The following is a 23,876-nucleotide window of genomic DNA, read 5'->3' on the forward strand; positions in this document are numbered from 1 at the left end:
CTCAATTTTTTGGGGTGTTTTTCTGTTGATGAGAATCTTTTCTATAACTGAAAATACAAATTTTGTGTGTTATAATTGAGTTTGTTGAGTTATATTAGGAGTCTATCGCGTTAATTGATTCACTTACCGTTTTTAAACAGCTGAAGACTTTTTTTCCCTCAAATTCCATTACTGTATTCACGAATACAACTCGCGAATACAGTCGAATACATTCTCTGCTTAACTGGACTCCCCTATTTTCCGCCGAGTTTTGCTACTGTATTCATGAATACAGTAGCAAAAATACACTGAATACAGTTTATAACAACTGAAAACATAGCTATAGGAAGTAATTTAGTAAATGATAATTATAACAAGCTAATAATCACTAAAACATAGTGATTTCTGAAAATTTCTCTTATTTTTTCCATTTGTACTCCTTTTCTCTTCTGAACTTGAAATTGATAGCACATCTTTATCCTACATTACTTAAATTTATAATTTCAATCTCCAAAATACTATTTCTACTATCTTTCCCTTCCTATTATTAAAAGGTGAATGCGGAATTCAAAAAAAATAAATATTTTTTTTTGAAATTTATTTCTTAAACATATATATAATATTTGTATGGTTATAAATTTTTTAAAAATAATAATTTTAAATATACCATAATGCTTGTATAGTTATAAGAATTCGTCATTAAAATTAATTGAAGAATTTATACTAATTTTTTTAAAAAAATATAACGAGATTAATTCTTTTTAAAACAACTAAAAATAGATCAAATACACTGAAATAGAGATTAGAAAATACTCCATCCGTTTAAAAAAAATGTTTTAGTTTGACTTGGCACAAATTTTAATAAAAAGAGAAGACTTTTGATATAAGTCATCTTAAATAAGTCATAGCATTTGTGTGGTCGTAAAACTTTTGAAATTTATGGTCTGGAACGTATTATATCACTTATCTGCTATAAATGCTTCTTACTAAAAAGAATATTAAAAGGAATTAATATTCCATCCGTTTCAATTTATGTGAACCTATTTCTTTTTTAACCCGTACAAAAAAGAATGACTCATTTCCATATTTGGAAACAATTTACCTTTATGCAATGATTTATAGCCACACAAAATAAATGTGTCTCATTTTACACTATAAGTTCAAAAGTCTTCTCTCTTTTCTTAAACTCTGTGTCCAATTAAATGAATTTACATAAATTAAAACGGATAAAATATTTTTTAGACGGACTAATAAAAAAATAGTATCAATCATTTTGAAAAAGAGGGAGTAAGACCCAAACGGCCAAACCCAAGTCCTAATCCTGCTAATTTACCGACTTCAATCAATTGATTAGACACTAAAGAAGTAGAGAAGATGGCGAAGCCACACACAGTTTATGATGGACGCTTTCACACGTTACCATCCCTTCTTTGGAATTGGGAAAAGAGTACATCACTCCCTGTCCGCGACAAACCGAATTGACATGTTAATTCTCCTCACTCTCGATAAATCGGAGCGATACGATAAAATTTACTTTTCGTTGTATTCGTGAGATTATGATATTTTCATTTTTCAATATTTACGTTATGGAGATGACCCTACACTTTATCCATATGAAGTCAGACAAGAAAGAAAGTAAATGCGATAGTTTTTCCTTTTTTGTTTTTTTACGTATCAATACTTTTACAACAACAACAACATACCCAGTATTATCTCATATCGTGGAGTCTGAGAAAGGTAGTGTGTACGCAAACTAAATTTGTATAAATGGACATCAAACAAATAACAAAACTTTGATTATACAATTGTTATCATTAATTTCAATTTAGCACATTCTAGAAATTGAAGTGTATAAGTTGAAACCTCTTCATTTAGTTGTAGTCAAGCCAACATTGCAAGGGTATAATATTTTTTCCGTTGAAGAATATTAGTTTTGAATATTAATTATGTGAAAGTTTTTTCTCTCGAATTCAACAAAAGGAATATTGGTTTCTAATTAATAGTTTTATAGCGATTTTCAAGTGTAACAAAAAGTATATTGAAAATAAATTGGTATGACGTGAAATATATATATTTTTAAATGTAAACAAATTATTTCGAAATGAGATTATATTTTAAAATATGATGTAATTTTAAAAATAAAAAGATTAGAAATTTTTGAATTTTAGTGTACACTTTCTAAAATTATTATAATAGAAGTCATATCATGGATAAAATCAAAAAACTGAAATCTTATGAAATATTTACATAAATATCCGGTCAGATTTATGATTTATTTTTTATAGCTAATATACATAGATGATCTACAGACAACACACGATTATACACATATTACATATGGATTGCATATAAATTACACAATCTTCAACTTTTTAAATTAAGTGGTTGGGTAAGCACTTATTTAGGTTGATTAGATAAAGCCCTAAGAAAAATATGAAAGAATTTCAACCAAAGACTAAAAATATAAATAAAGCTCTTATGACAATTTCTATTAAAACTCATCCTTTTATAGCGAATAAATTAATTTTTTTTGTAACAAAAGAAAGAAAGACATAAAAAATAAGATAAAATTAAATAAATATAGAAAAAATTTATAAAAATCCAAAATATATCAATGAAGTAGTGACGAGGCTAAGGCGGGTCACTTACAATAACCTATACGCAGTATAATAATAATAATAATAATAATAATAATAATAATAATAATAATAATAATAATAATAATAATAATAATAATAAAAGGAAAAGCGCAGGAAAGTAAGGCAGTTGACTTATGAAAATAAACTCAATCCTCGAAATCAGTAAAACAGAAATATTAGTGCTCAGAATCTTGTATGAAAACACTGAAAACTAACACAATGCAACAATGAATACAAAACACACAATTCGTCGCGGTATGCAACCCGATCCCACCGTACAAATATAATCCTCCATTATTTTACCGTATCAATATCAAGAATAACATGTAAAATTCGTTGCGGCGCGCAATCCGATTCCACCATATAATCAGAATCAATATCATAATCCTCGCTCATTTCACCAAATCAAAATCACATATAAAATCCGTTGCAGCGTGCAACCCGATCCCACCGTATCAATATCAATCCTTCCTTATTCCACCCGTTGTGGCGTGTAACCCGATCCATAAACAAAATCAATTCAACAACTCAATTCACAAGAATCTATACGATTAAAGAATATGAAAGCAAAGCCATGAAGGAACCTCGTACCAAATCAAGGGATGCTACAATTAATACAAAGCAACAAGACAAGCCAAATATATGATAATTAAAGTGTACAAGTAAGACAAGTAAGGCAAGTAGCAATTAATCATGGAATTATGGAAGAAATGAGCATTTCAATACAAGAGTAAATAGATGACAAGTAATAAGTTACGACATATAAAGCAATTAAGACATGTAACGGTTAAGACATGGAATGAGATAATTAATGAAATACGGGAAAGCCTGAAAATAACTATTGTGACTGCGTATATACACTCGTCACCTCGCATATACGCTGCTACACATGTAATTCACATAACACATAGCCCAAGGGTTCCTAATTTCCTCAAATCGAGGTTAGACCCAACACTTACCTCGCTCCGCAAGCAAATCAAAGCTCAAACAGGGCCTTTCCTCTAAAATTCGCCTCCAAACCAATTAAATCTAATCAAAATCGACTCAATATCAACAAATAATGCGAGAAAAATCAATTACAATACATAAATCTAAGATCTTTACACTATTTTCAAAAAATCAACAAAAGTTAACCCCAAGCCCGCTTGGTCAAAATCTGAGATTCAGACTAAAACTCAATTATCCATTCACCCCCGAGCCCGATTATGCAACTAGTTTCGAAATCTGACCTCAATTTGAGGTCTAAATCTCAATTTTATAAAAACTTCCAATTTTTTCCAAATCCCTAATTTTCTACCATGAAAGAGCATAGATTAAGGTTAGAAATCAATGAGTGTTAATGGAAATGGAAGAAAACGAGTTAAAGTATACTAACCTATGAAATGGTGATAAAATTTCTCTTCAAAATCGCCTCTAAGCCGAGCTCTAATGAGAAGATGGTGAAAAATAGGTGAAATCCCGATTTTTGAAAGTTTAAATGATTGGGAGTCGGTGTTCATTGCGTTCGTGAGACACTTAACGCGATCGCGAAGCAGCAGCGGCCAAAAGCCTTCACGTTCACGAGGGGCTGCACGCGTTCGCGATGGTCAGTCCCCCCTGGCCATCGCGTTCGCGTAGAACAAACCCTAGCTCCCCCTTCCCAGGCCTATTACTCTTCACGTTCGCATAGTGCTGGTCACGTTCGTGAAGGGTGATCCCACCATGGCTTTGCATTCGCGTACGCAGCCTCGCGTTCGCATAGAGGAAAAACTTTCCTAGTCCAGATTACTCTTCGCGATCGCGATGAAGAATGCATCATACATTAGCACACTTCAAAAACTAGCATTCTTTTAAGTTCAAAATCATCCGTAACCTATCCAAAACTCACCCGAGCCCAACCAAACATGCACACAAGTATAATAAAATTATACGAACTCGCTTGTGCGAGAAAAATACCACAATAACACCTAAATCCATGAATCGGACATCAAAAGGAATGATATTTTCAAAGAAACTCAAGAACATGCAATTTTACAACCGGACATCCGAATCACGTCAAATCAACTCCATTTTGCACTAAATTTTGGAGATAAGTCATAAATACTGAAATGAACCTATACCAAATTCTGAAACTAAAATCTGAACCCGGTAGCAACAAATTCAATATACGGTCAAACTTAGGAATTCCTTAAACCTTTAAATTGTCAGTTTTCAGCGAATTATGTTAAATCGAGTTAGGGATTTCCGAATTCGGTTACGGGCATACTCCCAAGTTTTAAATCATAATACGGACCCACCGGGACTATCAAAATAGTGATGCGTATCCGTTTACACAAAACGTAGACCGTAGTCAACTCAAAATGAGTTTTAAGGCAATATTACATATTTTTATCAATTTTTGACATAATTATTTTTTTGGAAAAGGCACGGATTACGGACACAAATCGAGAAAGGCTAAATGGAGCTAATCGAGGTCTTGGAATATAGAAATAAAGAGTTAAACTATAAATGACCTATCCGGTCATCAAAATTCTTATGCCCATTAGTTGTATAACAAAAAAATCATTTTGCAATAAAATTACTCTATGTAGTGATCGTAACTTTATCAATTCTATAAACTATTTCAGCTAGCTCTCGACACAGTTTCAAATGTACAATATAAATATCTTTCTATATAATTATCTGCGTGACCTTTTGATTATTTTAAAAAAAAATCTTTTTGTATTTAAACTCTCCAATAAACCAATTGATTCATGTAAGTGCAACAAAAGGATTATGAGTTCTAATTACTTATAAACGACGATAATATCGTAGAAAAATTTATATTCCTCTATCCTAAAATACTTACTTTCTTGATGTCATCCAAGTCACCATGGAGGAACGCATGTTAACATCTAATTGAAAAAAAGACCAGCCTTTCTTGACAACAAAATCCACAAGACACCTGATGGTGCACATTGTTGCGACCAAACACACTCACGCAAGTATACGCGGTCGTCGAGTAATAAAGTGACTAAAAGTCGGATGTCGAACCCACGAGGACTTATGATTAACTATTAACTAAATTAGACTATCCCAATTATCTAAACAAGAATTAAATCTAAAAATATTTTATTCTAAACTAATTAAATAAGAAAAATATAAATAATAAACTTTGAACAGAGAAAGAGCAGATTTTTAATGATATCAATGTAATGAAAACGATCTAGGGTTATGGGCTATCTAACAATCCTATTGTATTCTTCAATTGAATTGACCGACTAATTTATCTAGCTTATTGGTTGACAGGGTTAATGCTCATAAGAATCTGTCGAGTTCTTACTTGCCTATTCAAGCTAACCTAACGCCTATATGTCTATGGAGTTAGAATCAACAAGAACGCATTTATAATTCCTGTAAATCAACCAAGCAAGGCAATTAGGTATATGTCTATCCTAACCACGAATCCGTTCCCCGATGCCCGAGTTCAAAAACTTGCCCTACTCAATCCTATATGCAATATAGAATTTCCACTTTCGAGTTCAATTCTAGATTCGTAGATAATATTCAATTGGTGATCAAGCAATTAAATAATTAAGTGCAAGATTGAATAAATAAACTAATATGATAAATCAAGAAGTCAAAATCAATATCCGAATAACAATAGTCATGAAAGAACCACAACCCTAGAACGTGAAGTTTAGCTCCACATAGACATGGTAGCCAAACAACAAATCATATACGGAAACATAAAAATTACTAAGTTTGGTGGGAGAAAGATGGAACTTGATGAATTCCGGCCTCCACAGGCTTTTTCGTGGCTTTTTTCCCCCTTCCCAATATGTTCGATGACCTAAAAGAGGCGTTTTTGGCTTATATATTGCGTACCAAAGTCGTGGGCCAAAGTTCTCCTATTTCTAATCCAAATCAGCTTCAGGGATTGATGCTAGGGTGGATGCGTCGCATCCACCTCGTCCTCCACTTCTCAGCTTCGGATGCTACGGTGGATGCTTCGCATCCACCTCGTCCTCCACTTCTCAGCTTCGGATGCTACGGTGGATGCTTCGCATCCACCTCGTCCTCCACTTCTCAGCTTCGGATGCTACGGTGGACGCTATGGGCCGACTTCACTGCTAAGGGTGCACGAAATCTGATCTTTTTCTAGATTGGATGCGACGCATCCAACCTCTCTTCCTCTACCTAGAGCACCTTTTATTCATATTTTTGCACTCCAAACACCCTAATTCACCACACACAACTCAATTAGTCATAAAACCAATAATTAAACCATGTTGGACATTTTAAAGATCAAATAACATCAAGAAGCGGTTAAAACATGGGTAAAGTAACATCAACACATATCGAAATATGCCAAACATCACTACCCCACACTTAAACCTTTGTTCGTCCTCGAACAAACCATCATATAGTAGACGAAACAAAATTAAGCTCTTATCATTCAAAGCACACTGCACCTATGACCATGGTTATTTGCAACAATTAGGCTCTAGACTATGCATCACATACACTTCCCTTTACTTATGCCCTTCTTTAAACATATTCGAACAAAGACAACATGCTCACAACAACCCTAACCTCAAAAACCGACTCAATGTCACTATGTACTCATGGCTTGAACACCCAACATCATAGAGAAGTCTAATAACGTTACCTATCCCTCGTGAAACCATGTGCCCTCACAACAAGAACAAGAGAGCGAGTTCAATCCACACATTCGAATCTCATGATCAAATATATTTTAATGACTCACATATATCAAAGAAAATCGCTCACTCTCACAAAGAAGTCACATGCATGAAATTAGTACCATAGGCTTGCCCTTAATGTAAATCTCTACTAATGTAAGCTCGCTCGATCTAAAATCAATTAGGACTTTTTCATGGTTGTAATGTGGGCTAAGGGACGGGTAGGATATATTTAAGGAATAGTGACTCACCCTCCTAAGCACTTTAATACATCACAAAATTACTTTAAGCGCAAATTCTTCAACACCACTTCAATTTCACAAACAATATCACCCCCAAAACAGTCCCTTTTTCTTTAAGCACTACTTTAATTCATACCCACTAGCAAGAACAAGATAACAATTTATTCATTTATATTTTTCTTTCTTTTTTTTTTTCCAGATTTTTCTCTTCTTTTTTTCTTCTTTTAATTTCCGCTAGTGGTGTATTATTTTACAAAATAAGTGCACCCTTCTTTCTTTCATTGGTTCCACTCAAAAGTCACCCCACACTTAGTCCCTTCTTACTTCTTTTAGCGCTCATCTAACAATTAAAGTGCTTTAAGAGGTAAAAGGATCAAAACAATGTCAATTAAGAATAAAAAGGGTATAGGCTTGTAATGTGGGTACCAAATAAAAGGTCTACAGGCTCAAAAGGGTTAACTAGGGATAGATTTTATTTGTGATAAGCAATAAGCTCAAAAAGATCAAAGAAAGCCTAAAATTATTTTTCAAACCGAGCATCACCTAAAATTTTGCTTCAACTCACATACCGGGCAAGTTCTAGACACAAGTACAATACATGGACTACACAAAAACCTCACCACACATGGCACATGACTCATTAAGGACGGTTACATTCCGACTCTCAAGTAATGCAAGTATTCACGGAGCCACGAGATATTAAGCATTAAGCGCAAAGTGAACACAAGTCAAGAAAATGAGAAATAAGCGCCACAAAACATGCTATCCATTTTAACAAGGCATCATCAATAATTTCAAATCATACAGAAGATACTACACATGCGAAAGTATAAATATGTTACTATCAAACAAGTCAAGGGCGCCTAGGTTCATCATTCTTGTTCCTTTTATTCCCTAAATTCCTAATCTACTCGGAAAGAAAAAAACTACCCGGTTCAAACTACATCCCATGGAAAAGAACCGAGGCACAAAGAAAAACCACAGGGGATTATTACTACCTAAAGAAAGCTAAAAGATATATTTTGGATTTTTGTTTAGACTTTAATCCCTCAAGAAAACTGTCTAGGAGATCAATCGTCGGGAAAAGTCCAATTTTTCTAATTTTTCATTTTTTTTTCCTTCACAAAAGCTACTACACTTAAGAATGAGTACTACAACTAAGCTAAAATAGCACAGAAACTTATTCAAACGATCTCCTCACCCCACACTTAAAATTTTGCAATGTCCTCAATGCACATTATAAATAATAAGAGGGTAAACGAGACTCCCTGGTAGGCCAAAGGCCGAAGCAATAGCGGCTCACGAGGTACTCAGACTTCCCCCAGGCATCGTCCTTTGTGTGGGCACCCCACACTTAGTCCTCACCATCTAGCTCGCTTTTGCACTCTTCTAATGGCTTTGCTTCCTATGCTCATAATCCTACAAAACAAAAATAAATACTACAAAATAATAAAAATAAAATAAAATAAAAAGTAAACAAAAATAAAAGAAAGCAGTAACGCTGGGTTGCCTCCCAACAAGCGCCTGATTTAACGTAGCGGCACGACGTGAACCACTTTTTGCCTCCACCTCGAACTTATGAATTGAGCCCCTAACATGGCATCCAGTTTGCGGCTATGCTCCAGTGGTGGGGCTACAAAGATAACCAGGCCAAGTAATAAATTTTTCACTCTACACTTCTCGGCCTTTAGATGAGGAATGTATTTTTTGCTTTTTGGCATGACAAATTCAAAAATATAGGCATCATGTTCCTCTTCCATTGACTCCTCCAAAGGCTTAGATGACTCGATTTCCATGTCATCATCCAAATACAATGTCGAAAAATATTTAGAATGAGGACCAACACGCCCCAACTTTAGAATTGTATTACTATTTATATCCTCATATGTGCACACATTAGAGTCTTCAAATATAACATTATCTGCTACCTCGCATGGCTCTAGTGTACTTTTCTCAACATGGGCATCATCAACAGAAATATGCTCGAATGATTGGCTCTCCACTTTTAGCTCCTCAATTTGGCGTATAAGTTCCTTTTCAGCTTCTGACAACTCATTACTATTTTGTTGGGCGATAGACGCAACAACCTTTGCATTTAATTTATCTTGCAAGTCGTGAATAGTAGTGACAAATTTATAGATCCCTTGTCCCAGTTTAGATCTTCCCTCTATAAAGTGTCTCATCCCATCAGTAAGTTCCTCATGTTGAGCTTCATATATTTCTAACTTTTCAGCCTGTTCTGCCAGCCAAGTTTGGCTCAAAATCTCCTCTTTTTCAAAAATTTTCTCTTGCTGGTACTCGCTCTCTTCATTCAATTCTTCCATATTGGCCTTCATTCTTGTGATTGCTGCCCTCATTCTTTTCATATCTTTTTTGAGTTCATCCTGTTGCTCTGCTACTTGCCTCAGAATATCCCTAATATATGCATCAGGCTCTATATCCTGCACTTCATTGCCCCTATCAAACTCAAAAATATCATTAGAAAGATCATAATAAGGGCTCAGAGAAGGATGAACAAAATTAGGACAACCATCCCAATGGCCATCTTGACCACCACACATATTACAAATATTCCACTCAAAGGATTGAGATTGTGCACACAACTCGCTCCTGGGAACATTCTGACAATTTTTCCACCAGTGGGGTCCTCCACAATATGGACAAGGATCATCAAAATAAGAATAACCATCATTCGAACAATTTTTATTCCAAGATGCCATGCTAAAATAAATAAAAAATACTAACTAAAATAAAATAATAAAAAAACATGAATAGATAAAAAAAATGTCTAATCTAGAAAAATAGCAAATTTCTAAGTCCCCGGCAACGGCGCCAAAAACTTGTTGCGACCAAACACACTCACGCAAGTATACGCGGTCGTCGAGTAATAAAGTGACTAAAAGTCGGATGTCGAACCCACGAGGACTTATGATTAACTATTAACTAAATTAAACTATCCCAATTATCTAAACAAGAATTAAATCTAACAATATTTTATTCTAAACTAATTAAATAAGAAAAATATAAATAATAAACTTTGAACAGAGAAAGAGCAGATTTTTAATGATATCAATGTAATGAAAACGATCTAGGGTTATGGGCTATCTAACAATCCTATTGTATTCTTCAATTGAATTGACCGACTAATTTATCTAGCTTATTGGTTGACAGGGTTAATGCTCATAAGAATCTGTCGAGTTCTTACTTGCCTATTCAAGCTAACCTAACGCCTATATGTCTATGGAGTTAGAATCAACAAGAACGCATTTATAATTCCTGTAAATCAACCAAGCAAGGCAATTAGGTATATGTCTATCCTAACCACGAATCCGTTCCCCGATGCCCGAGTTCAAGAACTTGCCCTACTCAATCCTATATGCAATATAGAATTCCCACTTTCGAGTTCAATTCTAGATTCGTAGATAATATTCAATTGGTGATCAAACAATTAAATAATTAAGTGCAAGATTGAATAAATAAACTAATATGATAAATCAAGAAGTCAAAATCAATATCCGAATAACAATAGTCATGAAAGAACCACAACCCTAGAACGTGAAGTTTAGCTCCACATAGACATGGTAGCCAAACAACAAATCATATACGGAAACATAAAAATTACTAAGTTTGGTGGGAGAAAGATGGAACTTGATGAATTCCGGCCTCCACAGCTTTTTCGTGGTTTTTTCCCCCTTCCCAATATGTTCGATGACCTAAAAGAGGCGTTTTTGGCTTATATATTGCGTACCAAAGTCGTGGGCCAAAGTTCTCCTATTTCTAATCCAAATCAGCTTCAGGGATTGATGCTAGGGTGGATGCGTCGCATCCACCTCGTCCTCCACTTCTCAGCTTCGGATGCTACGGTGGATGCTTCGCATCCACCTCGTCCTCCACTTCTCAGCTTCGGATGCTACGGTGGACGCTATGGGCCGACTTCACTGCTAAGGGTGCACGAAATCTGATCTTTTTCTAGATTGGATGCGACGCATCCAATCTCTCTTCCTCTACCTAGAGCACCTTTTATTCATATTTTTGCACTCCAAACACCCTAATTCACTACACACAACTCAATTAGTCATAAAACCAATAATTAAACCATGTTGGGCATTTTAAAGATCAAATAACATCAAGAAGCGGTTAAAACATGGGTAAAGTAACATCAACACATATCGAAATATGCCAAACATCACACATCTTGACAACAGGGAAAAAAGTTTCATGAAAATTAATTCCCTCAATTTGTGTATCACCCCGTACCACTAATCTAGCCTTATACCTTTCCATAATATCATCATCTTTATGTTTAATTTTATATACTCATTTACAACCAATTGACTTCTTTCCTTTAGGCAATTCAATTATTGCCCAAGTCTTATTAGTCTCTAAAGCTTCAAATTCCTTCCTCATAACCCCTTGTCTAGCAGGGCTGGTAGCTGCCTGAGTATAAAAATAAGGCTCAGTTGCTGACGTGTGGGCAGCAGAAAGTGATGTGGAAGTGGAGCTGGAAAGGGAAGGAAGAAGTTGTGTAATAAAATCATTAAGATGGGAAAGTAGTGTATGAGTCATGCTACTTCTTCTAAATTCAGGAGGTGGGACATAATAGGAATCAGAAGGTACAGGAATAGAGGGGATGACTGGTGGATCAGAAGATGCAACAGATGAAGAAGGGACAGAACAAGGAAAGGAAGAAGTCTTAGATTGAAAAGGATAATAGTCATCAGCAGGAATAGAAGGGACCAGAGAGCTAGGGGATGGAGAAGACAAAAGGAATGGAAAAATTGACTCATGGAATGCTATATCTCTAGAGACAAAAATACCTCTGGTGGACAGATTGTACAATTTGTATCCTTTCTTACCAAATGGATAACCAACAAGCACACAAGGAGCTGCTCTAGGATCTAGTTTATCTATGTTAGACTTAGGGATAGTAGCATAGCATAGGCATCCAAAAGGCTTCAAATGAGTATAAGAGGGTAATTTACCATATAGGACTTCAAAAGGGGTCTTATTATGTAATCTAGTTGAGGGGAATCTATTTATTAAGTAAGTGACAGTTAGGATGCAATCTCCCCAGAACTTTGTTGGCAGTTTTGATTGAAATAATAATGCTCTAGCTGTTTCTAGTAGGTGTTTGTGTTTTCTCTTAACAATACCATGTTGGTGAGGTGTGTGTGGATAAGAAATTTGGTGGATATATCATTATTAGAGAAATATTGTAAGGCAGAATTGGAGAAATCTATTTTTAGGGTATTGTTACTTCTGAATATTTTAATAGGAAGATTGAATTATATTTTAATCATAGATATGAAGGCTTTCAACAAAGAGAAAGCATTACTTTTGGATCGCATTAAATGGGTCCAAGTTGCCCTACTATAATCATCTACAATGGTAAGAAAATATCTATCCCCAAAATATGTGTGTGTGTGTGTGTGTGTGTGATAAGGTCCCTATGTATCAACATGAATCAATTCAAACAAAGAATTAGAGATATAAGTACTATGAGAAAAAAGCAATCTATTCTGCCTTGCTAGTGGAAAAACAGGACATACAAAAGATTGTTTAGAAGACAAATTAAAAGATATAGAAGGAATGAGCTTCATTTTAGCAAATGGAATATGTCCTAGCATATGGTGCCACACTACATCATGCTTATTTATATTATGCATATCATTGGAAGAAACTAAAGGAATAGAGTTCAAAGCACTCTTATTTTGTACAACTTTATTAAGGGAAACATCAGAAACATTCATAGGCAGTACATTTTTATTGAAAACAGAAATAGAAAAATTAGAACCAGGAGTAGACTGATGCTCATGAAGAAGCTTGTAAAGTCCTTGGTCCAATTTACTAAGTTCCAGAAGCTTCCTCATGGAAAGGTCCTGTATGAGAATGCATAAAGAAGAAGTAAACATGATTAGGCATTTAAGTTGTTGAATTAATTTATGTACAGAAATCAGATTATAGTGAAAAGATGGAATATATAGTACTTGATAGAGAGTCAAAGAAAGAGATAGTAACAGATCTAATGGAAGTAACCTTTGCCTTATATCCATTAGGTAAAGTTACTAAGTAAGGAGTAGTTAGTGGTATGAGGTTAAAAAAGATATCTTTATTAGAGGTCATGTGATCAGTAGCCCCACTATCTATAATCCATACACTTCTACTAGTCCCAGACAGCAAACAAGCATGAGAATCATTATCAAAATAAACAGGCAGAGATAAGACACAACCAGCAAAATTGGCAAAAGCCATCAGGTTGGATTGAGAGCCAGAATCAGAACTAATTTGAGTCTGTGCAGCAATGACATGAGCTGTGAATATTGTAGTTTGGTCAAATTAGGAATGGATGAAGCTTGATAATCATAAGATGGACCAGGAGTACCATTACAGATCTGAGGAGAAGCAGATTTCTGACCAGGATATGGACATCCAATTTCAGTAGACACATTTGTAGCTACCCTCTTTCCTTTATTTAATTTGAAATTCTGGGAAAACCCATGGAGTTTATAACATTTGTTAATTGTCTAACCTGGTTTCTTACAAGACTTACAAAACACATTGCCCCCCTGGATTGATCAAAGCCTATCTTCTGATTGTACTGTTTTAGAGGAAATGACTTATTGTTCATATTGGCAGAAAAGAAAGCAGACTTTGGAATAAGTTGAGGAGTGAAGTGATTTTGTATTTGATTCTCATCTTGAAGGAGTATATTGTATGCATTGTCAAGTGAAGGGGGAGGTTGCATCATCAACAAATTACTCCTAACCCCCAAATAAACTTCATTCAAACCCATGAGAAATTGATGAAGCTTATCCCCATCCTTATCTTTTTGAATACCCATCCTTATCCTTTTGAATACCTATCTTAGCAACACAAATACATGAATTACCATGATTTTTACGCACTATCCCCAACTAATTCCAAAGCTTCTTCAGTTTTTTGAAGTGTGAAGCAATGTTAAGTGATCCTTGCTGAGTTGAGGCCAATTCTTTTTTAATTTCAATAACCTTAGTCCCATTTACATCCCCATACCTACGCTCCAGTTATTTTCAAATACTCTCAGCAGTTTCTAAGTATTGGACACTCTCAGCAATAACTGGTGAGAGTGAACTGGTTAACCATGAGATTACCATATTGTTGCACCTATCCCGCTGTCGTAATTTTGCAGGGTTGTCATTAGCAGATGGTCTAGGACAAGATCCATCAACAAAAGCAATTTTATTTTTAGCAGATAGAGACACTATCATGCTTCTCTTCCACCCCCATAACCAGACCCAGAGAAAGGGGTACTAACTAGACACGTTACAGGAATATCAGAAGAGTGTATGAAAAGAGGACTCGAAGGGTCAGAACTATACGAAGTTGCAGCAGAACAAGAGTTAGGGTTCACAGGTACAGTTGAATTCACCATAGTGAATCAAGTAGAAAAATTTGTATAACAAGATAAAATCCAGAATCAAAATTGAGAAACGATCCTAAACATGCATTTATAAGGGAAAGACAGAAAGAACTAGGGTTACCAATCTCCTTTCTTTATACTCGAAGAAGTGAGCCTTGAAACAATGTAAGTTGATAGAAGCTTGCCGGAATCAGAAAAAAAAAACGTCAATGCCTGAAAGAGAAAGGAATGTCGTCACCGGAATCTCAGGAACACCGTTCACCAAAAAAAACAAACAGCAAGCTCGCAATTTTTTCGATTCAACCAACGGGGGTAACACCGCTCTACATCTTACCCTCGGATCTATCATAACCCTCACTCTGATACCATGATAACATTATGAATGGAACAGAAATGATGAAATTTAGCTAGGGTTACATTTGGGGGTGAGAGCACGGAGAGAGAGAGAGAGAATCGGATCTTTTCTTATTCATCTGAGAGAAAAACTAAGCTGAGAATCTTCTAGAGTTCTATATATATACAAAGGGCAAAAATAGTTAAAAAAACCTCCTATGGAATCTAACCGATTATTATAAATACAGTATAATCTACTTTATTACATAGTGGGCTGACTATGGCCCAACTACTAAAGATTCAGGCCCAAATATCTATAATGTCATGTAACTCCAACAAAAATGTTGTCTATCTTCCTTAATATAACTATTTAAAGACAATTTAGTACCCACAAAAAGGATTATAAGACTCATTTCATTCTTCCCATATAATTATATCTCCAATCTATACATAAAAATCATAATACGGCTGCACATATATACACACCCTAATAGCGCGGGCTAGTTTTTCAATACTTTTCTATCTTTTTCATTGTATAAAAGTTGAGAAAGGTTTCACTTTTCACTGATATTTTAAACTTTCACTATACAAGCTATCAGTAGGGAGATGACCTGAAGGTAGTAACAGTCGCTTATTCACTTTTCAGTCTTGTAGTTGAAAAAATAAACATTATCATGGAAGTTCAAATTTCACAGGTTAAAAATTCCATAATATCCCAAGGTTTTACCTGTGAAATTTCAAATTATATGACATTGACTAATTTTCAATTCCGGGAAATAAAAAGATTACTATTTGTGAATTTTACCAGAAATAAAACATAGAATTCAATGGTGTAGTCATTGGGCTAATACAAGTGGGTTATTGTAGGCATTGCACTACTTGATTATAGGAAAGTCGTACTCTTTTCTCGTAGATAGGGGATACCACTTTCTCGTTGAAAATTAGACGTGTTAAAATGGTTTATTGGTACCTAAAACCTAAACCATTACTATCACTGAATTCGTTCTAATTTTAAAATTTTGTTTGCAAAATGTAATGTTTAAATTTTACTAATTTTTTTTATATACAAAATCTAAGTTGCGTGTTAAGAATACTAGATTCGATTAAATCCGTACTTTATTATCTACATCCATCTCGTATGGTGTGTGCTCGTAGTGCGTCTGGTGGTGACATCGCTCGTGGCAACTACGGGCCTTTGACAATGGAACGGTTGAGCGTCGTGTAAGTAGTACTGCAGGGTGCCATGCGCATGGGGCTAATCTTAGTACATATCGAATCTCGTGCGGTTGTTGTGGGCAACATCGGGTGGCAACATCATTTGTGGCAGCTGCTGGCTTTTGGCAACGGAATGGTGGTGCGTCGTGCAAGTGGTGCCGTAAGGTGCCGTACGCATGGAGCTAAGCTTAGTACATGTCAAAAGTCGTGCGGTTGTTGTGGGTTGCGTGTGGCATCGCTCGTGGCAGCTGCTGGCTTTTGGCAATGGAATGGCGGAGCATTGTGCAAGTAGCGCCGCAAGGTGCCTTGCACATGGGACTAAACTCAGTACATGTCGAATGTCGTGCGGTTGTTGTGGGCAACATCAGGTGGCGTCATCGCTCGTGGCAGCTGCTGGATTTTATAAAACGGAATGGTGGTGCGTCGTGCAAGTGGTGCCACAAGGTGCCGTGTGCATGGAGCTACGCTTAGTACATGTCGAAGGCCGTGTAGTTGTTATGGGTTGTGCCTGGTTGTTGTATCGCTCGTGACAGCTGCTGGCTTTTGGCAACGGAACGGCGAGACGTGATGCAAGTAGCGCCGCAAGGTGCCGTGCGCATGGTGGGTGATTAGGCAAGGTATGGTGTTACTCTAGATTACTGAGGATATGACCATGGATAGGAAGGTGTGGAGGTTGAAAATTAAGGTAGAGGGCTATGACAGGTTGACGAGCGTTGTCCTTGTCTGTAACAATAGCTTTAGTACTCCCTATGTTTCAATTTATGTGAACATATTTGATTAAGCATGGAACTAAAGAAAAGAAAGAAGACTTTTGAACTTGTGGTATAAAATGAGGTACATATATTTTGTGTGACTATAAATTGTTGCATAAAGGTAAATTGTTTTCAAATAAGGAAAATGGTCATTCTTTTTGGCACAGACTAAAAAGAAAATAAGTTCACATAAATTGAAATAAGTGAGTACATGATTTAGTGTTATTTGTGTATCCTTGTATCCCTTGACTTCTGTGATTACTTGTTGTTGCTTTCGTGTCGGCTTGCTGATTGCAGTACCTAGTGTATTTAGTTTTGTATTTTTGCTTCAGTTTCTAATTGGTATGCTTGTTGTTGCCCTTCTTTTACCTATCCTAAGCCGATGGTTTTCCGGAAATAACCTCCCTGCCTCTTGGAAGGAGGGATAAAGTGTGCGTACTCACTATCTTCTCCAGACGCTACTTGTGAAATTACACGGAGTTTGTTGTTGTCATTACGTTCAGTAGGTGAGGAGCTATTATTGATCTTTCTTGGAAATGGGAACTTCACGTTGGAGCAAACAATTTTTTTTAATGAACCTACATATCAATTTTCTAATAATTATGAATTACTTGATTAGCTTAATGTAAGTTATCTAACAATAGAAATTGTGGTAGAGTGGTAATTATCCCTTAATTCATAACTAAAAATTCAATCACAAGGAGCATTTTACCCTGTAATTCAGGACTTCACACTTTTTTGTGCTATAAATGCAGATACCGAACAACATGTAGGACAAAAAAAGTACAATTTTGCGAATTTTTTGTTGGGTCCAAAAACAATGAAGCATACAGGAAGTTCCTACATAAGTGTCATTCATCCGGACCACCAGATTAGATTAGATTTTTTACTTGTTTATGTTTTTAGAAGTATTGTGTTTATTTTTTACCAGACTATTTTCATTTCCAAGGAAGCTTAAACTCTTTTTGCCCCTTCATTATGTTATGCTGTTTTTTTTCTTTCTCTATTTCCATGTTCCACTATATATGAATTGACTTATGCAGATGAATCAACTACCGTTGTACTTGGTAGAGATCATAGGAAACTTCACGGTAGAATATATAGAGGTACACATGATGAGGACATATCAAGGGGTCACAATTCAACTCGTGAAAATAAGTTCTTACAGAAATGTAGGATAAACATGCGTACAATATATTTTTACAGTTCGATCCTTCCCCGAATCTCGTGTATAACGGAAATTTAGTGTATCGGGTTGCTTTTTTCTCACACATGATGAGGACAATTATACGGTGACAGAGTAGGTGACTAAATGATAAGAGAGTTTAATTCTATGTTATTGCATGTAAGTATGTAACTATGAGTTAATTAATTGTTTCGTTCTAGCTAGAAGCCTAGACTCATTTTTTAAAGTGAATCTTGTGTACCATGTGAAACATTAACATTTGGAAACAATTCGTATCCTATCATTTTCAATATTTGGTTCAAATTATTTCTTATGTTTGTAGATTTTTCGTGAAACCATGTAATCGGTCGACAAACAATTACTACTAATCGTTCGTCTGTAGCATGTTTGAGTAACATTATGAATCCTTACTGATCACGATTCTGTATGAAAATTCATCTCGCCACATAGGCCGGTCTATGTGTAACCTTGAGGGGTTACTGGACCCCATAAATTTTCGTAGAAATTATATATATGTACATGTATTTACCCTTAAAAATGGATAACAATTGAATTTATACGCGGTTTTAAGGATATGTGGAATAATTCAATACAAGTGATTAATAGCGTTAGATGAGCAAATTAAAGATGGAATAAATGATCAAACTAGTAGTAAGACCGAGTTCGGGCTCGGTTATGATCCAAACAATTGGCCTGCCTTCGATTCGAAGCCAAACACTTATGAAAAGATATGAACAAAACAAAGAACTTAGAATAATCTTTAGAAGCAGAGGAAACAAAAGTATATTGCTTTGATATGCGTGTTACAGTGTCCCTAATGAATAATCAGGTTTCCCTTTATATAGTAGGGGAGTTTTACCCTAAGTACAATTCTAAGAAAGGTAAAAATCTTCCTTTTCGCTAATCACTGATCTACCGCTGATACGGGTCGGGATTCTCGCTGTGATATCCGGTTAGATACGGATATCACGATCCTTTGTTAATCGTGTGTGGTCATTTGGTAATGTTCTCTAAGGTCTTGGAACTCGAACCGGACCCGGGGGCATGGTCTCGATGGCTCTGAGGGTAGGTGTTTTGCTCGGGCCCTGATGCGGGAGGCTCCTGGCTTCAATTTTGATTCCTTGCAGTCATGTCTTTGCTTCGTTTGCCTCACCGGAAAATCGGGGTATTCATTAGCCTTGATTTTACCCGTATACAGATAGTTCCCTCGTTTTTCAAAGAGTAGGTTTGCTGAAACGATGGAAAATGATAGATGCTCTCCGATTCCTTGCTCCGTACGTTGCGACAAAGGAGCCGAAACGTCCCATCAGTCGCGTCGTTCTGACTTCGGACACGTGTCAATCATCAGGTGGTTGCCCCTGAATACGAATCGTCACTTACTTTCCTATAAAAGCTTCCACCCTTTGTTCTTTTTTTACTTTTCGACCAAGCTTTTACCTTCGAGCTTCCCAACTATCATCCCCTTCTTTCAAACCTTCATACCTTCATCTTTTGATCTTCAAATCTTCATAATAGTTCTTAGACTCTTGCCCATATCTTCTTAAATTCTTCATATCCTGCTGTTCAGCCTTCAAACTTCTAAACCTCTATACTTCTTCTTCAAATCTTCAAATTTTATCAGCCAACAATGGCTAAAACTTCCAAGTCAGTTCCCCAATAAGTTACCTCTTCATCTTCCCAACTGGTCGCTGGTACTGAGGCGGTCGATCCTGAAATAGTTGTCCTCGAGGTGGCTGCTCTCGACGTGGCTGCTACCGAGTCAGCAGCCGCCGAACCGGCTCCCGAGCCCCCTTTGAAAATGTTTATTCCCGGGGGTTGTTCTATTGCAGATGACTTCAACGTTGAGAAACCCTCGTCCAAGCAGGACCGGGGTGAAGGATCATAAAGGTACATATGCTCCGTGACCGAAGACGTCCTTCCCGTGGTACGAGAGGACTGTAATTGGGGAGCTAAGGATGTGGTAGTCCCCGGGCCCGAGGATGCTATTACTACCCACATGGAGGGGTACTTAAGTATTTATACTTACCCCTTCACACTGGGCCCGGTGGACCCGGTTACTTTGGACTTTTGCAAAAGGTACGAGGTGTGCTTCGGGCAAATCCATCTGTCCCTGTGGAGGATCGTGATCCTCCTTCGGTACTTCGTGAACAAGACCAAATCTCGTCGGTTCACCATTGATCATCTACACCATTTGTACAGTCCCCGAAGTTTTCGAGGGGGACTAATCAAGCTTACTCGTCGGGCCAGCAAGGCCTCCTTTTCGAGTATTGATGAAAACCGACACCGGGGCTGGAAGGGATGCTTCGTTCAGGTGAAGACCGAATGTTTGATGAGTTCATGTCATTCCCTTAGAAGTGGATTACATCTCGTAAGTACAGTTTATCCTTAGGCCTTTGGAAGGGGACGAGGACGTATCCTTGCCTGTCGATCCCTCCATTTCGGGACAACCCAAGGCTGCCGCGGGGGAAAAGAAGAAAAGGAAGAGAAAACCTTCGAGCTTAACCCGAGTCCTGAGGTGAAACCAAAGAAGAGAGTGGCTCGCAAGCCCAGGAAGAGCTCAAGCTCCTGGGTGCCACACTCCAATTCTCTTCTCCGGCTCAGGGACGATCCGGAAGAAGACCTCATTTTCATCGCCCATGAAACGACCCTTACCGGGAGCAGGAGGCATCCGAGGGGGAGACTCATGAGGCCAACCTCCCTCGGACTCGAGAGGTCAATATGGAGACCCGGGGTAGGATACCCCAGGACGCCGGCTCCACTCCGAAGGAAGCGCCCGGTATAATAAACATTGCGGGGATGCCCTCCTACACCGAGTCCATGCTCGAGGAGGCCCAAGAAGGAAAGGGAAAGTCCAATGAAGGGATCCATGGCGCGGACGATCCCCTTCATTCCTTTTTTGATGGTGTGGACCCGTCCACTTTAGAAAATTTTTTCGAGCTAGGTGACCTGGAAGTCCCGAGGAAGGATACATCATCGGAAGTTGGTGGCCCAAGTTCGAGCCCAGAATTGATTAACCAGTTCCCCGCTCCGAGTGTGGAACCCGATCGCAAGAGATCAATTATCTTCACTATTTTAGAGGATGCCCGGGTTTTATCTGCTCCTCTGGGAGTAGCCAGTTACCTCTGATGCCTGGTGACTAAGGAGGACCGGGCAAAAATGAACGAGGTAGATGTGCCATGTCTTTTCAACGAGGTGCAACAGGCGCTGAACCCCGTAAGGCATCAATACACCTTTTTGAATTTTATTTTAGGTTTGGGTATTTCTCACGACTTTCTTTGTTTTGCAGCCTCGATACTTCATCATGAAAGCTCCCTCCAGTACCGTGTCGAGGTCAACCAGCTCGAGCTTGAGCTTAAGGAGCAGGCTCAGAAAATGGATGCGTACAAGCTCCTCAGGGAGAAACAAGACGAGTTCATTAAGGACCTTCAGGCCGACTAGATAGTGCTAAAAAAGCATCGGTTCTGAGGTGGGAGCATGTTGACTTAGTTGAAAAGGTAAAGTTCTCTAAAGTTAGAAACGAGGAACTAGTCGTAGTGGCTAACGACAATACCTCGCAGGTCCAGCAGAAGATCGACCAGATCGACCAACTCTGAAAGGAGATGGACGAGATCCAAGTCATGGCCGATGGGTGGAAGAGAAAGATGAATCTGCTGCCCCGGAGAAAGAAACTGCCCAGGCGAAGCTGTCTTCGGTAGAAGTTCCACTTCGGGTGGCGAAGGAGAAAGCTGATTAACGGGCTCAACTAAATGAGGATCTTCGAGCACAACTGGGCTCAGCCATCGCAGAACGGGAGGCCCTTCGTAAAGAGATTAAAGCAATGAGGTCCAAGTTGGAGACAACCTTGGCCAATGCTGAAGAGATGGTGGCCCAATACAAGGTCGATGTCGAAGCAGCCGAGGCCCTCCTGAAGACCAATGCCGAATATATGAGGCGGTTGTTGTGAAGGGAGACCCTCGAAGAGATCCATGCCCGAGGCTTCAACTTGTCTGTCGGATCTAGGAGGCAAAAATACTTGAGGCCGATGCAAAGAAACTAGCCGAACCCGAAGGTGAAGAGGGCTCTGAGGGTTCTGAAGATCCAATGGCTCCAGCGGCTCTGGCGACGAATCGGGCTCCGATGACGATCAAGCGTGAATGCCTTAGAATTTGTTTTCTTTGTTTTTGTGTTGTGTAGATATTTTTTGTTTATTTCGAGGCCGTTTTTGTTGGGCCTATGTAAATATATTCCGAAATATATAAAATTTTCCCTTTTGGCAATTTCAAATTTTTAAAGAATATTTTCACAATTTCTATTCTTGCAAATATTTCTAATGCCTTAGCATAGAATCAAATGTAGTAATAAGTTGTTTGTTTTTCGGAGGTCCAAACAGAACCTGACGTCGATGCAATTTTTCGTTTGCTCGAAGCAACTCGAAGTGACCGGAAGTTTTCCAAAATTGCTTAAGTGTTCTTAGACGATGCTTTTGCCGAGGGTAACCTTTTGGCAGGTTTTGAATATTTATTGAAGGCCTTACGTTTTGATTACGGGCTTCGAACATCTCCGAGTCATTTTTTAGGGTGGCCGTAGCCTTTTTGGTTTAGGCACTACCTAATAGGTTTTGTGTCTCCAGGTTTTGATAACCCGAGTTGCCCGAACTTATTTCGGAAGATAGTCCCCCAGTGGGGGTAGCCCTTGGGCTCGAATAGGGGTAGCCCTTGGGCTTGATAGTCCCGGGGCAGGAATATCCCTTAGGCTCGATGCTTTAAGAGACAAAAATACGTAATAGCAAGGTGGGAACTTTCTTTCATTTATGTGTGTAAAGTACAAGATTGAAAGCGTGTGAAAGATTGTATTATGGCTAAGGCGGCCTACTAAAAGCTTGGATTATGGCTAAGGTGGCCTACACGGGCACAATTCACTTGACCGTTTAGCCCTTACAATAAATCCTAATCACCGAGCCTAGGTTGTGCAAGCACAAAGTTTCCTTCTTTCCTTGCTAAGAAGCTTGACCCGAAGGTGATGGCCCCCAGTATTTGAGGTCAATCTTGAGAGGGCTCATATACTATTGATGAAACCATTAACTCCGATTTAAAACCGCTCTTTAATTCTAAGTTAGCACGATTTACTGTTGCGTCATTAAAAACCTTGCCGAAAAATCTATTTGGGCAAAACCAGTTCAAGGGAAAAAGAGTGCAATGCATGCTTTCAGACCTAATAGTCACATTCTCTTTTGGTTGTTGCCTGCAAGGGTTAGTCCAGTTCGCAGTATTATAAAAAGGTGAGTGAGATCGTACCTTAACAGTAGTACCGCTTTAAGTGCGTCACATTCCAGTTGTTCAGTAGTTGTGCACCGTTTCCTGCTTCGAGTTTGTTCAAGCCTTTACCGATAATCTCGATGACTCGATACAGTCCTTCCCAATTTGGCCACAGTTTCCCCTCGTTCGGGTTCCGAGAGTGCAGTGTTACTTTTCTTAACACCATCCCCGAT

The 23,876-nt window shown here is 37.7% G+C and overlaps 1 protein-coding gene across 1 annotated transcript; it reads right to left on the bottom strand.

The window, feature by feature from the left end:
• Nucleotides 1-11,841: 11,841 nt before the first annotated feature.
• Nucleotides 11,842-14,365, bottom strand: LOC142163809 (uncharacterized). The gene is made up of 5 exons (XM_075220953.1): nucleotides 14,054-14,365; nucleotides 13,913-14,009; nucleotides 13,561-13,835; nucleotides 13,074-13,403; nucleotides 11,842-12,477 (listed from the first exon to the last, which is right to left on the bottom strand). Exons 1-5 carry the CDS (start codon nucleotides 14,363-14,365, stop codon nucleotides 11,842-11,844), a joined length of 1,650 nt encoding a protein of 549 aa, XP_075077054.1.
• Between the last annotated feature and the right edge of the window lie 9,511 nt (nucleotides 14,366-23,876).

The sequence above is a fragment of the Nicotiana tabacum genome, chromosome 9 (assembly GCF_000715075.1).
Source record: "Nicotiana tabacum cultivar K326 chromosome 9, ASM71507v2, whole genome shotgun sequence".
NCBI lineage: Eukaryota > Viridiplantae > Streptophyta > Magnoliopsida > Solanales > Solanaceae > Nicotiana > Nicotiana tabacum.

Excerpts from the sequence above, each read along its gene's own strand:
- LOC142163809 (XM_075220953.1), bottom strand. The coding sequence starts at position 14,365 with ATGGGTATTCAAAAAGATAAGGATGGGGATAAGCTTCATCAATTTCTC. Across the intron at positions 13,836-13,912 it reads ATCTGCTTCTCCTCAGATCT|CTCATGTCATTGCTGCACAG; the intron begins GTAATGGTACTC and ends CAATATTCACAG. Across the intron at positions 13,404-13,560 it reads CTAATGGATATAAGGCAAAG|GACCTTTCCATGAGGAAGCT; the intron begins GTTACTTCCATT and ends ATTCTCATACAG.